Source organism: Notothenia coriiceps, unplaced genomic scaffold, assembly GCF_000735185.1.
Source record: "Notothenia coriiceps isolate Sejong01 unplaced genomic scaffold, NC01 NC01_scaffold00038354, whole genome shotgun sequence".
NCBI lineage: Eukaryota > Metazoa > Chordata > Actinopteri > Perciformes > Nototheniidae > Notothenia > Notothenia coriiceps.
In genome coordinates, this window is record NW_011371055.1 from 225,910 (window position 1) to 243,687 (window position 17,778).

General features: G+C 43.6%; 1 protein-coding gene across 1 annotated transcript in view; it reads left to right on the top strand.

Moving 5' to 3' along the window:
* Window positions 1–17,260, top strand: part of LOC104968187 (teneurin-2-like) — a 95,972-nt gene extending 78,712 nt beyond the window's left edge. Inside the window, exons 4-5 of the mRNA XM_010797762.1 lie at window positions 8,205–8,436; window positions 17,014–17,260. Of these exons, the coding sequence (XP_010796064.1) occupies window positions 8,205–8,436; window positions 17,014–17,260 (479 nt within the window). The remainder of the gene's footprint in view (window positions 1–8,204; window positions 8,437–17,013) is intronic.
* The last annotated feature ends 518 nt before the right edge of the window (window positions 17,261–17,778 follow it).

Here is a 17,778-nt window from a genome sequence, read left to right on the forward strand (position 1 = left end):
TACAACTACATATTTATTTACTTACTTTCCCATTTTCCCCCCCCCCCGGCGCGCGCCACCAACTACCCTTTGAGAGAAAAGAATGGGGCTGCTCCGGACCCTGGCCTGCGTTCATACTCAGGGAGCCCCACTCCGAGGTCCACGGGGTACGGACCTCTTTTTGAGGGGCACCTGCATTACCTCATCAAGTGTCCATTTCCTGATCTGATTTAGTCGCTGCTCAGGAAAATGCCAAGCAATCCTCTCGCTTTAATTCAATGTCACATCTTATTCTTTTAGCCATTTTGTCTCTGCTCTTCGTTTTTTTTTCCATTCCTCAGTCGTCAGCATTTGTTTGCAGGGCTGGGAATCAAAACAGAAGAACTAAAGCATTTATTGTTTGCATTGTGACTGATCATAAAATATGCAGTAAGAGATTTAAGACAGAAATTGATTGTTAGCATGGTTAATTGTGGATATTAGGGATTTATGAGAGAGGAGATAAATCCTATTATTGATCATTTAAGGATTCAATTTAAAATATTTGTATTTGATAAGATCAACCGGCATGTGAAGACGGCTGCAAGAGCTGCACATGATAATGACAAATTATAATTAATGACAGAAAGTAACAAACGAAAACACTCTGTTCCTAAACCTGTTGTCACATAATAAATAAAAGCAAATTTTGAGCTCAAAATTGGTCATCTCTTAATGGATCTCATTTTAAATATTACCCTCCCACCTTAGTTAACTATCGCCGGAAAACAATGATGCAAGTAAAAGCAACCTCTTCACTCTGCACAGCGCAGACTGTTTGCCAGTGAGTAGGTGTGTTTGTACTTACTTTCCATGTGACATTAATAATCCGCTGGAAAGTGAAAGGTAGGGGAATGATGAATTTTAAGTACCGGCAGGAGATCAGTGCAGCAAAAGACAAACTGGTTACTTTTTCCTGGCTGTATGCTTCCTCTTTCATCATTGGACTCTCTCTTGTTGGCTGTTACAGGCCCTATGTGCTTATATCAGCCCCTCAAAACAATTTATCTTCCCCATACACACACACACACACACACACACACACACACACACACACACACACACACACACACACACACACACACACACACACACACAAACATCTGCTGTGATGAGTTTGTTCATCATCATACACATTTATTCCCAACAATTAGCTAACCGTGGGCCAACTCCGTCTAACTCTCTGCCCCTCTCTTTCCCGCTCCTTTCTCCATTCCTCTGTGCATCTGCACTTGTAATCAGCAGATATATTTAGCAGCGGCCTGATGGGAGGGAGGGGTGGGGGGGTGGGAAGAGAAATCCTAATGTGATTTTTGGTGGAATACAATCTATTGTTAATGGCGTTAGGCTCTCCTTTGATCCAGTATAAATCTTCATTAGGGAAGGCCCGGGTCCCAGGTTCAAGAGCAACGTGATTAGGAGGCTTTTAAAATGACGTTACATCAGCCTTCTAATTGGTTTACTGTTTGCTGGGGCAACATCAATCATTAGCCCAGTAACCGCACAGCAAATAAATTCACTCTGCCACTGACACCCTAATGGCAGACGCTGGCAAAGAGGGAGAGTGAGGCTCGCAGGCACACTCTCTCTTTCTCTTTCTCTCATTCTTGTTCACATACACCCACACTTTCTGTTCCGGGGCTTCTTTTCAGTCTCTGCTGAGCCTGTACACACAGAGAGCGAGGGAGACAAAGAAAAAACAAGAATGACAGAGAAAAAAGAGGCGCAAAGAGGCAAATGGGAACACAAATACAGAAAGCCAAACTTTGACTTTTGAAGTTGTTTAATGAGACATCGTGCATGGAAAAAAAAAAGAATGAAAAAGCAGAGTGAGTGAAAAGAAACATCTAAACAGAATAAAAATAGATGGGGACTGTAAGGGAGACGGAAACCGAGAGACACAGTGAGTCAAAGAGATAAAGAACATGAAAAGGGGGGAATGTGAATAAAACGGGGTTCGCTGATGAGAGCTTAGAGGGTGAAAAGAGAGACATTTGGATGGAAGGAGAACAACATTGAGATGAAGATTGAAAATTGCCACGATTCCAAGCCAGGACTGCTGATCTAATGGGTGCAGAGAGAGTCCTTGGCTTTGGGCGTCCATTAAAATCGACCTAAATGAGTTTAGAGTGGCAGTCTGGCAACTGCATAAACAAACCCTGGCATGTAGGAAGTCACAGGAACGGCTGCGAGGAAATAAAACACCTATAACCGGCGTCTGTTTATGCATGTGCCTGTGTGAGTGTCTGTTTGTGTGATTTGTGTGGTCCTGCAGCGAGTGGACGCTGGGCAGGAAATGAGGCTTACCAAGCCAGGCAGAAACTGACCACAGCGAGATAATCCTCAGGAAGCAGCATGCTGTGTGTATGTGTGTGTTTGTGTCTGCGTGCGTGTGTTGTTCCAGTAAAGTAGTCCACCATTACCTAAGCTAACAGGTGGACAGACATGACTTGTGTTCCCACTGAAGCATGACAAGTGAACGGGAACGGAACGGTGTTGCCGGGGATTGGCTGGGAATTGGGTCTGCGAATGTTTATGTGGGAATACTGTTTGGCTCGGAGCACCTGTCTGGGAACGCCGGCAGAGCTGAGACGGCCAACCGGAGCGTGGCAGATCGCTCCTGGAAAGAGCGTTAGCGCTGTCTGGCCATTCATTATGCATGGGGAATGCTAGGCTATTTTTAGCCCGAGCCCTCCTCTAAAGTGGCTAGCTATCTCATGCCAGGGAAGCCACCCCAAGTCACTGCCGAAGCAATGAATGTTTAATGGCTTTGTTGAAACAAATCTACAGAAACAAAAGGCGAAGACGCGTTGCCTCCTTCTGCTCTAATGTTATTCTTCATAATGGTGCTTATGTAAGGGTGACATTTGCGTAACAGTGGGATGACTCGCGCCTGGTGTGTGTGTGCAGTTATATGCATCTGTGTGTGCGTGGGGGTAATATGCACACGTGCATTTTTCTGCTCATGGAGACTGTTTGTTTTTGGCTGAATTTGATGACTCTTCTCTAGCGGATTATTGCCTCCTAATTAGACAGAGATGACTAGCCAAGGCAGAGGCGGTGTGTGTGTGTGTGTGTGTGTGTGTGTGTGTGTGTGTGTGTGTGTGTGTGTGTGTGTGTGTGTGTGTGTGTGTGTGTGTGTGTGTGCGTGTGTGTGTGTGCATTTAACTATATCTTTTTTTTGGTGCCTGTATGTGTTTGTGTGTATACGAAAGCCGATGTAAGAAATTAAGCTCCTTTTGTCAGCATGTGTGTGTGTTTCACCTCAAGCTCTCCTTCCATTGTGCTCAGTCTCTGAGCTCTGAGAAGAATGACAAATGAGGAGAATATGACATTCTCAGACAGAGGACATATGAAGCAGCAGCACATGGGAAGATACCACCTTAAAACACAGGGAGAATAGCAATTAACACAGGGAGAAGGTGCATGAAAAACAATGGGGGGTGGCACTGTTTTGTTTTTTTAAAGAAATGTAGGAGCAGTGGAGATATGGGTCGTGAAATAAAATAAATATTGAGACAGAAGGAGTGGGAAGGACGGAGGGAGGGCAGGGAGCTGAGCCCTGCGATGATCCCTTTTTAACTGCTGAATGAGCATTTCTATTTTGCACACACACACACACACACACACACACACACACACACACACACACACACATCCAGGTGCATATCCTGCCCTGCGACATTTCTGTTAACCACAGAAAAATGTCAATAAACAGTTTGCCTATCCATGGCAACAAAACAAACTGCATTGGTTTCTGCCAGCTGGTCACACACTCATATAGACACACACACACACACACACACACACACACACACACACACACACACACACACACACACACACACACACACACACACACACACACTCACACTGTGAGATTCAAATGGTGTGGCGAGCCCCTGCCTCTCACTTGTGTGCTTTACAGAGGATGCAGGTTAGCAGACAGGCTAATGCTCCTCCGCTGAATGAGGCTCCTTTTGAATTGCAAAGCACAATGAACTTCCAGGGATTAGCCTGAGCCAAACCACCAGCTTACAGCTATATGGTGTGTGTCGTCCGTCCCGTTCCGTCCCGTCCCCCCCCTCCTCTCTAGGCGCAGGGGGACGTTGGACAGAATAAAGTGGGTCAGGCTTCAACAGCAGTCAGAAGGGCTCAAGCTTGTCTACAAAAAGTGGCAGCGAAAACAAAACCGAGAGCTGTTAAGAGAATCTTTTCAAAATCGCTGTTTACTCACACTGGCAAGTCAAAGAGAGAGGAAAGAAAGGAGGGAAAGATAAAGTGGAATAAAATGTGAAATGCTTGGCTGCTCCCTAATTGCTCTATTTCCTCACCGCATGTTTTGCCTTTTATCAGACTGAGTTCCCGGTTAAAACAGTTGTTCCTATCAGCCTACCTGCGGGTTGTACTTGAACAAACCGGACAATTCATCTGACTAAGTCCTCTATCTTAATTTATTGGATCCATTTGCCCGCAGCCTACTTGTTACTGCGCGCTGCCTCTGTTCCAATGGTTGGTCAGATTTGTGTTTCTGTGGCTAAAGCAATCTGGGGTTCTCGTCAGAAGTTGTCTGAGCATATGAAAGAAAAAAAACGGCCTTATACTTCAGTCTTGTTTCTCGGGCAGACCCCACTTCTCCTTGTGTTTGTGTTTTCTCTGAAGAGCTTTTAAGGATTTGTTTTAATGGATTTTGAGTCTACATGAAAATACATTTCTTTGACATCACTTTGTTCTGTAGCAGAGAAAAAAGGAAAGCAATTTGTCTCCGGTCGTAACTGTTTTGCAGCACACTAAAGTCGATGTGGAAGACAAAGGCGGCATGTGCCTAAAGAACAGTAAACATTAGCATTGAATCATTCATGCACTTTATTTAGCAAATATTGATTCAATGCAGAATAAAAGAAACAATCTCATTCTATCATGTAACAATTCACTTCAGCTAACCTGACAGTACGCGGCCCCAGGAGGCCAGAAAACGCATAGAATTACAAGAAGTACTTTTCTCAGCATTTACATTTTTCTGACTTTATCTGGAGACTCATAATACAATTCACAGCTGTCTGATAGATAATAGCATTTCTGTGTCTTTTTTCAAGCGGAATGTTAAAATCTTTATTACAAAATGTGGCAGATGTGAGTTTCTGCAACACGACAGGATTTATTACTCAGTCCCTGTGTAACAATATAGTGACTGGACTGTTAAACAGTACACACACACACATACATTTCCACACAATTGATGCTTGTACACGCACTCAGCAGTACATAGAAAACTAAGGCTATAAAACCATGTATTCCTCTTCCATACAACGTGTGCCATGTATTATTCATCCCATTTTGAATAAAAAACTATTCAGTATTTATAGCAGGAAAGTGAACAAAGACAAAAACAAACCTGTGCATGTTTGCTGTGCGCAGATTTTAACATGGTGCCTACTTTTATTTTCATATCGCACAGACTGTGTGCCCATGCCTTCATGTGTGCGTGCGAGCTTATTTTTCCCAGTGTATTTCCCATGCTCTGTGTTGTGTGCATTGTTGCTCTGCTTGGATAAAAAAAGTATTTATGCAGATAGGGTGTAGTTGGAGCTCTGTCACATTTATGTATGCATTGCAGAGAGGGGAAGTCGGTTCAAATGTATTTATGAAGTGCTCTTAAGAAACAAGATTTATCCCAAAGTGCTTTACATCTCAGCAAAAGACACAAACAAAATGCAAATAAAATCACCATAAAAGGAGAGGGGAACAATCCTTGAAGAAAGAATTTGGCTGTATGGAAAGGAGGAGGAGAGATATACTCTTTGCATGCTTTAATATCAATTTACACTCTGCATGTATGATGCAAGAGTTGGACTTTTCCTGCAGGAGTGTAACTGCATGTCAGTTTGCATATGCCAATATATGCACGCCGGTTCTCCCAGGAGCATCTTCGCATGTGCAAACAAACAGATGTTTTGCGTCTCTCCCGTGTAGCAGAGGTCAGGCCCCTTCGTCTTTCTCTCGTCTCCTCGCCCACTTCGGCTCTTCTCTCCTTTCACTAGCATCTGTTCTTCGGGGCCATGTGGGTGACACCTGCGTCCCAGTGGCAGCCCGGTGGAATCAGGTCACCTTACAAACTGGTCGCCATTACAGCTGCAGATGCAAAGGAGTGCCATGCCCCCTATATGATCTAAACACCCGCCTAGAGAAAGGAAATTAGGAAGAGGGAATGATTTAATTCCATAGATGGATTATTATGGGCCCAACGTTTCATTAGCTCAATGTTTGACAAATGTGACCCAAAGAGTCATGCACCAACCAGGTTAAGACTCACAATTACCAGAAAAGAATAAACACCTGGGACATAAAAAGACAAATAAGACAACAAAACAAATGAAAAGAAAGACACCTCAAAGAGACTCACAACAATTGTGCATGCTTAACAACCACAAATAGAGGCAAAGCAACTACAAAGATACACAGACAACTGCAGAAAGAAACAAATGAACTACACGAAACTAAAATAAAAAATATATATATATTTGCAAAACAAGCACAAAATGATTACAAAAAAATTATAATCTAAAAGTTATAACAGAAAGAAAAAAACAACAATTAAAAAACTACAAAGAGATACAATACGATAAAAAAAGAGGAAAAATTAACAGAGATGCATAACAACGACTAAAAAAGGCTCAATTGTCTTAAATTCTAAGTGACTTGGCACCATGTAGGATAAGTGGGGGGGCCTTTTGCATGCAGGTGCCCAGGGACTCATTCTGACAATATCCACCCCTGCTTAATGCTACAAATATAAATATGTTTAAAACATAGATTTCTTCGAGGTGGTTTCTGTGAACTTCTACATTCTGTGTGTTGTTTCAGTGTAGGAGTCGTCATCATGGATGCCGCTCATGACTCTCTTGATGGACAAATATCAAAGCTGAAAGGGGGGCAGGAGCGTTTGCCACATCCACTCGTCTCTCTTCTTCTCACACGCTGTTTCTTTTCTCATCTAATTCAAGAGGAGATGACAAATGCTCGGGGTACAAGTGTGATCGCGCAGCTTGACAAAGCAGTTGCTGCTGTTGTTTTCACCCCGCACATACGTGTGCATATGTGCACTTACTGCTCACCCTTTGATCAACACCAGAAGGCTATTTGCAAACAAACACAATCAACTTAATGTAATCCACGCTCAGATGTGTAGTATAATAAAGGAAATGCAGCGTGTTGTTTTAATGTGAGAAAAAGCCAATAGTGATGTTAAGCAAGAATTCAAAGTTAAGTCAATAACCCTGTGTGTTTTGCAATAATTCCAACATCCCTGTTCAGATTAAAATAAAGGTTTGGACAGTTTGTTGTGATACACAAAGTGATTGTATGCCCTCTTTTTGATCAGTGTCGCTTTGAGTACATTTACCTGTCAATTTGTGAACAAAGGTATGCTAAGTGATGTAACCCTGACAAGCTCTCCTGTACTGTATAGAATGTGGTTTATTGATTTTACTGTACGAACCCACACACACGCTATAGACAGGCTCAAATCCCCCACCGAGAGAGAGCGTCGGAGATAGAAAGGTGATGTGTGAATGGGTGTTCTTGTCTGAGTCATCCGGGTTTGTTTTTCAGCTCTCTCACTCGACAGTCCATTAGCTCAGAGTTGGAAGGGCTGGTATTGGATTCTAGCTGACATGTTCCCCCAAGTCTGAGAGCGAGAGATGAGGGCACACGCTGTGCCGAGTGCTCTAATACCACTCACACACACGCACACACTTTCTCTCAGTTGTGAAAAGGCAAACAACATCGAACGGAAGACTTGGCTAAAAATAAGACGGGATAAATCATAGAGAAAAAGTGAAAGCAAAATGTGGAAACACGATTATCAAATAACATGTATCTATTTAGGTGGAGATTCCTGCTAAAAAAAGTTATCGACCGTTTGGAAAATTCGACACCTACTCCGACAAAATGATTGCAGACACATCAGTAGCGCATAATGGACTGCTAATTATGCTATCCTGTGAGCTGAAAAGGTTTACTTTTATTGCTTTGCTGCAAAATAAACAATATCAAATAATGTGTTTGTCTCACACTTGTAGCAGCTTGAAATAAAATCCTTCCCTCCCTTTTATCTGAAGCTCTGTTTGATTTCCGTCACAAAGACGTGTGATGCTAAAATTCCTCTCTGTTTGGTCTCCTTCCAGGGGCTGCCAACCACCACAGCCAATCCACACTACGGCCTCCACTGCCCCCTCCGCACAACCACCACACCTTATCCCACCAGTCTGCAAACAGTCTGAACAGAAACACTCTGAGAGGGGGACGCAACCCCATCCACGCCCCGGTTCCGGGTCCTGGAGACGGGCCCACCACCCCCGAGTCTGTTCAGCTGCAAGACAGCTGGGTGCTCAACAGTAACGTCCCGCTGGAGACCAGGTAAGAAATGTTTCCTCTTTTTTCTTCTTTTTTCTAGATATCTAGAGCCACCTACTGAAAGCACAGCGGCGGTGTGAGCCTTGAGTAATCAATAGTGAGGGACGGAAGGTCAGAGCCATGCTGCTTCCACAACATTCCTGTTAGAAAAGAACCATGGTGATGGAGAGAAATGCTAGAAAGCAAGAGCCAAGGAGGATGAAATTTGATACAAAACAGTTTACTTTCTCTAGGGTCTATACAAAATCTCCAAAAGGTTTTCAATCTTCTTAATGTCCTTGGCAAACATCACTGTCAGGCCAGTGTAAACCAGCATGACCTGTGTACACCTGGTATTAACATGTGTCTTTAAGGTGCCTATCACAAGTGGACAGCTTTAAAATAGATACATTAGTTCACACATGATTTTTAAATACATGCATCTCAAGTGACCACTGATGAACATCCAGCTCAAATAATGAAAAAAATATTAAGCAAGAAAACGTTTTAATGGACTTGCAATATCGACAAAACCACAAAGTGGAGTGTAAAACAATTTACCATAATATAACTCTAAAATCTAAAAACAGAATTACTCAGGAGCAAATCCTTGTTTCATGGAGATTATTTTTGAAACGACCAGAGTTTGAATTTAGAAATGTTACTCTCATAAAAAGGTGTGACGGATATCTTAACTACGGTAGCAGACAGGGGCTAAAGCACTTCATCTGCCCAAAAAAACCTACATTAGACGACATAAAGAAAAGTGCAAATTAAAACACACAAATGTGCCACAACATATGCAGAGTAGAAACATCTTCAACACATTATAATTCCAGAACCTTAACACTTTCTAGTGTCCTCGTTTCCGCATTTTTCGTCAAGTTGGTGAAGATGTTTCTTCTTTAGCATCTGTTTTGGCACATTTGTTTTTTAAATATGTGCTTCGTTTTATAAAGTGCAGCCCATTTCTTCTAATGTAAGTGTTTTGTGTCGATGTAGGTCGTTTTGCGGGCCACCGTACTCAACAGCCTCTTAACAAATGTCTTTACCACACTGAGTTTCTTACCCAGAATGAGTTGTATTTTCATCATTCTGCACCAAATTTAACAAATGCCAGAGAGCTACAGTGCAATATTCTGACATCCTCTCATACGGTAGTCCTTCAGAGTAGTATTACGTAACATAAAGGTCAGGAATGAGGGCAAAGGTAGAAGACATTACCTTTAAGCAGTTCACCTGATTATTGAGCAGCCTTTACGAGGCTCATAGTATCATTTGTTTTTCATTCGTCTAATGGACAAAAGCCACAGGTTTTTCTTCACTGATCAAACAGAAAACTACAGAATATCATGTGCTGTTAGTCACAACTCCCCTCCATCAATCTACACCAATATATGAACCACCTAAAGATAATGAAACAGTGCTCATGGCCTCTGATTCACAAAGGTGTGCTACTCAAATGCATTTTCTACCTTATCTCCTGGAGCAGCACATACAGAAAGCCACCATGTGTCAAAGCTATTATGCATGCACCCTGAATTGAGGGAGCAGGAAATACAAACCATTTCACACACTTTACACACACGCTTTTGCCAGTACACAAAGAACACTTACCAGGCAAACAGAGCATTCATGCAGGGTATTACTATTCATGAGGCATACAGTGAGAAGGACGCTGGCTACATGCTTGCTAGCATGCGCACGCTCGCTCCGTGAGCATTTACTCTGCGAGCTGTAGTTGTGTTTCTCCTGCTGGGCGCTGGGACTTCCAGCTCTTATGGTCCCGGATAAGCTCCCCTGAGTGTCGGCCCTGTGCAGTATTTATGAGGCCCGGCCATGTTTAATTCAGCCCCACTGGTCTCAGGTCTGTGCTCAACCTGTGCTGATGCATCACGTCAGTATGCATGATGGATAAGAAGAAGGTATTGAACAAGAATACCTACGGCTTGAAATAGAAGCAATTTCCAGTCCCGATTGTTTACCTTACCTGCGTTTCCATGGCGATGCATATGCCATAATGTAATTTTAGTATAGAGGATGTTTTATTTTATTGCAAATTATCTTTAGTGACGTTTGGGTAGCGAAAATAAAAGTAATAAATCCTCTTTTCACAGAAGCTATGTTGTTATTGCCATCTTTACAGATTCAAACACACACACACGCTGTTGAGCTCTCCGCGGTGCCAGTATTTGGTCATGTTCAGGTGGTGGGGTTGGGCATGGCTCAGAGCCTGTCGCAGTGGATGGAGCCCAGAGCGGACGGGTTTCCAGCTCCACCCTCCAGCCCAGATTGGGCCCTCCTCTCTGGGTTTGGTGATGGCGGAGGCTGGGTGAGCTGGCTGGAGCTGCTGGAGCCCGTGACTGAGAGAGAGCCAGCCGCGGCCGAGCCAGAGAGTCACACCATCCCCGCTTTGGCATAGCCCGGCCTCCATCTCGTTACAACCGGCAGCCATGAGAAGATGAACGCGCGTGCACTTTTTTGAGGAAGGGGAGGCTAGATTGTGGGTGTTCGCATCCTTCGCATGTGTGTTCCACTTCCTCTGCCCCCCACTGTAATCATATGTAAATGTTGGCATTTTGTTGTCCACTCGTTATAGCGGATGTGTGTGCGCACGTGTGTTTTGGCATGACCCGACAGAGTGACAGCGCTGAGAGGATGAAGATTGATCACCTAAGAACACCCCAGGGCTTGAATGACTGGCAGCGAAAGAGAGAGATAGGAACAGACGAGAAGGAGGAGGCGGAGGAGGAGGATTTTGGGGGGATATCGCTGAGAAATATAAGTCCAGAGAGTTAGAGGGGGGGGGGAGGGGGGGTAGAAAGGAATGGTTTACGTTAGTGGAGGGAGAGAAAAAACGGGAGAGAGAGGGAGGGAAATGGAGAGAGGTGGTGATTGAAGGAGATTGTTTTTGGGGGAGTGTGTGTAAGCGAAGATAGAAAGGCAGAGGAAAAAGATTGGGGCCCGACGAACATGGATACATTTACCGGTGAGAGATAAATGACTATAGATGGCTGGTGCCACTGTGTTTGTGAGAAACAGACAGAAAGAATGCCTTTTTTCTGTGTGCATGTGAGCGCACACGTGTGTAAATGTGTTGCAGCATTGCCAGAAAGCACCTGATTTCCAATCGGTCCCTTGGAGCCTCTTGGCTAGCTGATGCCAGTTTCAATCTCTCTCTGCGATCTCAGGACATTCCCCTGCACCCCACACCCCCCCACCCCGCTCCCTCCGCTCGGGGCCACAGCTCTAGGGGAGGAATAAGATCACTGAGAGGGTTGCAGCATCTCAATTTATGGGGAAGGAGCAGCAGAGTGTGGGGGGGAGGGGGGGGGGCTATAGGTTACTTTCAAATGCATTACTGCGGGGAATGATGCGGAGATGCTACCTGTGGGAACAACAGGGGGTGGTGGAGGAGGAAAGATTCATGCCCCTGCCCCGTAACCACGACGCTAATATGCATATGGGAAGTACATAATACCATGCAGGGTTTATTATAGTAATGATATGATCTTGTATTCAAACAGTATATACTATAAACGTAACATCATTATGCAGAGCCACTACCCTTACAAACTAGGTTGTTTTTAACTCCACTTCATACATTATCTCCGCCAAGGAGGCTATGATTTACCTACCATTTGTTTGTGTGTTTGTCAGCCAGTTTCAAAAACGACGATTTTTATGAAACATGATGGAAGGGTGTAGTATGGGCCAAGGAAGAACCAAATACACTTAGAGTCTATGTTGGATTCATATAAAGCCCAAATTCAGCTACTAAATTGACCTTGTTGCTCAACTAAATGTCATTTTGAGGGGCTTAAAAAGTAATTTCTGTTGCAAGTCTGACTATGATCCTTAAGGTTAGTCCATCCCAAGTGGGCAGAGCTAGTATATCACATAATTACACCCCATGTCACCATCCACATAGCCTTGGTTGATTTTCAAGTGTATACAGCTGTACAAAATCCCTGAAACACCACAAAGAAACACGGAATGATGACAGGAAGTAATAGCTTAAATCCAGATGGAAAAAAAATTAACTTAAAACGACCTTCAACTCAAATCAGACTCTGTTGTGAGTATCCGACTGTTATCAAACTAACTTGAGCCAACCTAACATGCTGGTCTTTGATCAATGGTTCAATCAAATGCTGAGTTCTAACAGACTAATTATGATGCCTTTCATCTATACTTGATGATGAACAATCACCTAACCCTTTACCAAATCTAATATTCACCAAATCCTAATAATCATAATGTGTAGTTTTAGAAAAGAATGCAATACAGCCCTTTGACAATAGCAGATGTTATTGTTTATTTCAGGTGATGTGGGGCACCTTTACTAAAAACAAATAGGGTGTCATTTGAATTACTTAAATTCCTCATAGCATTTCTGGATGGTTGAATACTCAATGATCCTTTGTATAATTTGGCTTTTTACACATAGCCTCAGAAGTGTTCCCTGTCCTCTTTCAAAGCAACACTCAGCGAATGAATGCCCATTATACTGCGTCCATCTGCCGATTGTTGTTTCCTACTATTGTAGCGGGGAACAATTCTCCTGACGCCATCGTTGAGCATCCTCCACCCCCCAAGCCTTTTGTTTCATTCTCAGATCTGATAAGTTTTTCCAGTCGACCCCATACCGAGCCGACCTCCGCTAATTGTTCTACCTCTGACGATTATTCTCAGAGTGCTATCCTCAGCCACCACATGTTTGTGAAAGCTGACAAAAAAATCATGAATGTGTGCGCATCGCCCGCGAAAGCGCGTGTTGTCGCACGCTCAAGGGGGAATGCGAGCTTTGACTTCCTGCTAATTACCCAGCATGCTCTCTGTTCTGTGGTTAATTGTCCAGGTCCTCTTTTCCTCTCAATGGGGAACAGGGTTGGAATGGAGAGAAAACACATCCTCCCTTCCTTCTCACAGTGTGTGTTCTAATCTATAGCCTCCCCCCTCCCCTTCTCCATCCTTCTCTTATGTCAATTTTGTTCCGCGAGGATGCAAATTAAACGTTTAGTAACACGTACAGGGCGATCTCATGAAAGGAAAACCCACATGAATTTGTATTGTTTGTGCGTGGGTGGGCGCCTATGTCTGAGCCTGTGCAAATGTGTGTCAGTGTGTGAGTTAGTGTTGCCTGTTCTTCATGTGTGTGTGTGTGTGTGTGTGTGTGTGTGTGTGTGTGTGTGTGTGTGTGTGTGTGTGTGTGTGTGTGTGTGTGTGTGTTGCATGTGTAAGACAGGATGCATGACAGCGAGGTAGCAATGGTTAGACTTGAGGGAGGGTTGGGGGGTGCTGCTGGCAGCTCAAGAGGATAAGGAGGAGTGGAGGGGGGGGGGGGCGTTCTGTCAGCTCTCTAATTATGTGTGACGTTTCCATGCTGGACCACTGTCAAAAACCCACAATATTCACACACAAACACACACACACACACGCATACAAGCAAACACACACCCCAGCCTAATGATACAGAATTGTGATTGCCGGCTGCCTGCTATGATAGAACCCCTCCATAGTCCTCCGCAACATAAATCAATGTCAATTACCTCCCCAGAGCACATTAGACACTTTCCATTCCTACTCGTAATTAGTATGGCCCATAGACATATTCCCATCCCACACCAAGCTCACAGTAAAGCGTCTGCACACAAACAACAAAGAAAGGCAATGAAATGAATTCGGCGCCCTCGTTCAAATGCATACCAGCACATTAAATCGCATACATTGTGTCGCAAGTAATTGACCATCTCGCTCCCGTCCCTGCGCTCACACACACATTGGGGGTATCGCAATTAATTACCGCTGGCCTTGCCATCACAGAGTGCCGGTGAAAATTAGTTGAAGCGAAGACGCATGCTGGTTGACCTTGGAGTGTGTCTATGTGTGTGCGTGCGTGCGTGGGTAAGTGCGTGCGTGCGTACGTGTGTGTGCGTGCGTGCGTGCGTGCGTGCGTGGGTAAGTGCGTGCGTGCGTGCGTGTGTGTGTGTGTGTGTGTGCGTGCATGCGTGCGTGGGTACGTGCGTGCTTGTTTGGGCGTGAACACATGAATGCCATGCGCAATCTAGCCTCTATCCCTCTTTTTTCCTATTTTTTCCTTGGTGGCATGCAGCGTACCTCACAGGTAAAACAGGGGAGGGAGGATGAGAGAAAAGAGGAGAATCAAGCAGGGCCATTCCAACAATCAGTGGCATGAGATGAGGAGAGAGAGAGAGAGAGAGAGAGAGAGATAGAGAGAGAGAGGGAGAGAGAGAGAGAGAGAGAGAGAGGGGGGCAGAGACTGGCTGAATAATTGATAGAGAGTGCAGCGGTGCTCCCAAACCAAATCGTTATGCTCTGAGCACATCAACTGTTTTCCCTGACTATTTTTAAGAAGGGAACACTCTTGTACTCACACAAGCTGTTATGAAACAGCAGTTTTAAAAACGTCAAAAGGAAGACTACACAGCAAAGTGCAGCTAAGCATTATTCTAAATAGTTTCTGGTCGTACAAGCTGATAAAAAGAGACAGTGAGCTACTAGAGAACAGAGCACATTTGAAAAAAGCACTAAGGTTTTTTACTTTACTTCTGAGGACTCCTCATGTGATCACATTTCTCTAACTTGAGGCAGTCTTGTGTCACAAATGTGGTGACGATAGACTCCACTTGACAAAGAAAAGACTTGACGTTGACTTTTAGACTGATGCCTTGTGATTAACTTGGACTTTAGCCTTTTAAATTGTAATGACTTGACAAAGACCAAAGATAGAAAATACCACAAAACACTTTATTTTCCTTACATCGTTTTTTTTAATTGTGTTTATTGGACTTTCAACCTAACCAGTATTTCAGTCAATCATTTTAACCAGTAAAGTCACAGAGGAAAAGAAAGAACAACATTTTCTGTGAAAGAAAGGAGTTATAAAATGTTTGCATGCAGGACTTTGCAGCCTAAATTATGCATTTTTATGTCATTAAAGAAATTGTCAAAGTCTAACGTCAGTGTTTAGCCATCTATAATTGTAACATAATAATAATAATAACATAGTTAGGCCTTACGACTTAATTTCCAGTATTTTTTGTGTGCTCACTTTTGGTTTTGCCTCCATTAAAAATGATCAATCAATCAAAGTGTATTCATGTAGCCCAATATCACACATTTTACATTTGTCTCAGTGGACTTTAAAGTTTTTACAGAACACGAATACGACACCCTCTGTCCTTGGACCCTCACATCGGACAAGGAGAAACTCCCATAGAAACCCCCCAGTTAATTGGGAAATATGTAAGAACCCTCAGCGAGAGCAACAGAGGAGGGATCCCTCTCCCAGGACAGACAGACGTGCAATTAGGTGTCGTGTGTAAATCAAAAAAGATAATACATTTACAACATACGTAGTCCAAATGCTTGAAAATGCATGTGTCTATAAATAAGATGACGATGAATCCAGATGGATGTCAACAATCCTTTAGGAGCCATCAAAGAAGTAGACTATTACTGTAAGATTATCAAGCTAAATGTTTGGCGTGTCCCAACATCTCAGCAATTACTTTGTTGGAAAATCTTATCATATCCAGGAAATTACTGATAAAACTACGTCAATTAGACCCAAGATAAGATGATCAGAACATGCCTATAACATCAAGACTGCCCTGAAACAGCCTTTCAAGAAGTGAAGAACAAACATCCTCTCTTTGCAGACATTTCTCCCAGCACATAAACAAGCAATTCCACCAAGACAAAAACTCCCTCTCCTCAGTCATGTTTGAGCCAGAATGGCCTCTGATCTGTCACACTCACCTGAGGGCTTTCTTCTGTTCTACCACCTGGAGTCTGTGAAGGAGCACCTCCTCGCTCCCTGTGTGCGCTACAAGTTTATTTCTGAGAATTCTGCCCTTGAAAAGTTTTCTCAGGTTGAGTCTTTTTAATTATTTATCATGGCACATCGTCCCCTTCAAAGTCAGATCAGAAAAGAAGTCTTAAGAGGCAGATATGAGAATAAGAAAGGAGACGCTGAGGAACAGTAAGAAGGATAGGAGTGAAAGTAGGCCGAGAAAAACGATAGCATTGTGAAATGGGAAGGGAGGGTGGGTTAGAAAGGAGACACGTCGGGTGAGCAGGTGCAGAGATATCAGAGGATAATGGGTAATACGAGCAACGGGATGATGGTTCAAATCCTCCCTCAGAGCTCTGACCTTCCTGGGGCAATGAGGGCAGGAGAGGAGCACGGCAAAGATGCTCTCAAGCCATTTCTAGCAGAAATGAGGCAAGTGGGGTGAATGGAAGCGATTTGAGGGTAGTGGAGAAGGGGAAAAAAACGAGTAGAGCAGCTGGAGGTTAAAAAAAGACTTTGGACTGGAACGGGATGAATTGGAGACATAATCAGTTGAAGGATGTTCCAACCTACATGGCAGGAAGGGTTCATCAGAAAGAGAAATTGGAAGGATGCTTTCCCATATGTGACCCTGTAATCTCGACTCTGATTCAGTAGTTGGCCTGTGTGTCTGCACCCTGTTTACCTCGAAAGAAGTGCTTTTTTACTGCTTATGATCCGCACTAAAATTGAAAAAATAACCTGCGGATTGACCATTTTCCTTTATGTGTTCTCCTCTCCAGGCACTTCTTGTTCAAGACATCGTCAGGGACCACGCCCCTCTTCAGTAGCTCCTCTCCTGGTTACCCTCTGACCTCGGGAACCGTGTATTCTCCGCCCCCTCGCCTGCTACCCAGAAACACCTTCTCCCGCTCAGCCTTCAAGCTAAAGAAGCCGTCCAAGTACTGCAGCTGGAAATGTGCCGCGGTGTCAGCCATCGCAGCTGCTGCCTTGCTGGCCATCCTACTGTCTTACTTCATCGGTAAGTGATACCGCACCAAGCATTATTCATGAGGATGACATATTACGGGTTTTAATTATAGAGGGTCTTACGTTTCGCACATACTTAGTCACACATCTCTTTATAACAGCCAGAAATGGAAAAAGTACACACATCCTTTACTCAAATAGAACTGCAGATGCTTGTGTTTAAAAATACTCTGTTAAAAGTAGAAGTACTGACTAAACTAAGAAGTATGGGCTTCGAAATGTACTTAAGTAAAAAGTACCCATAACTACCAGCTGTTTTAAAGAGTACCTGACCTCCCTTTATATTAATAGAACACTAATGTCATTGTTAGCTAATGAATGTTTCCATGCTGAACAACGGCAACATGACAACGTTTTCATTGGTCCCTCTTCTTTAGAGAAGACCAGGAAATGATGGATACACGGATCGTTTTAGGCACACAATGACTCTAAATAATAATGATCGCGCCACCAAATGCGGTTTGAAAATGTAAGAAGTAGAAAGTACAGGTATTTGTGTTCAAAATGTAAGAAGTAAA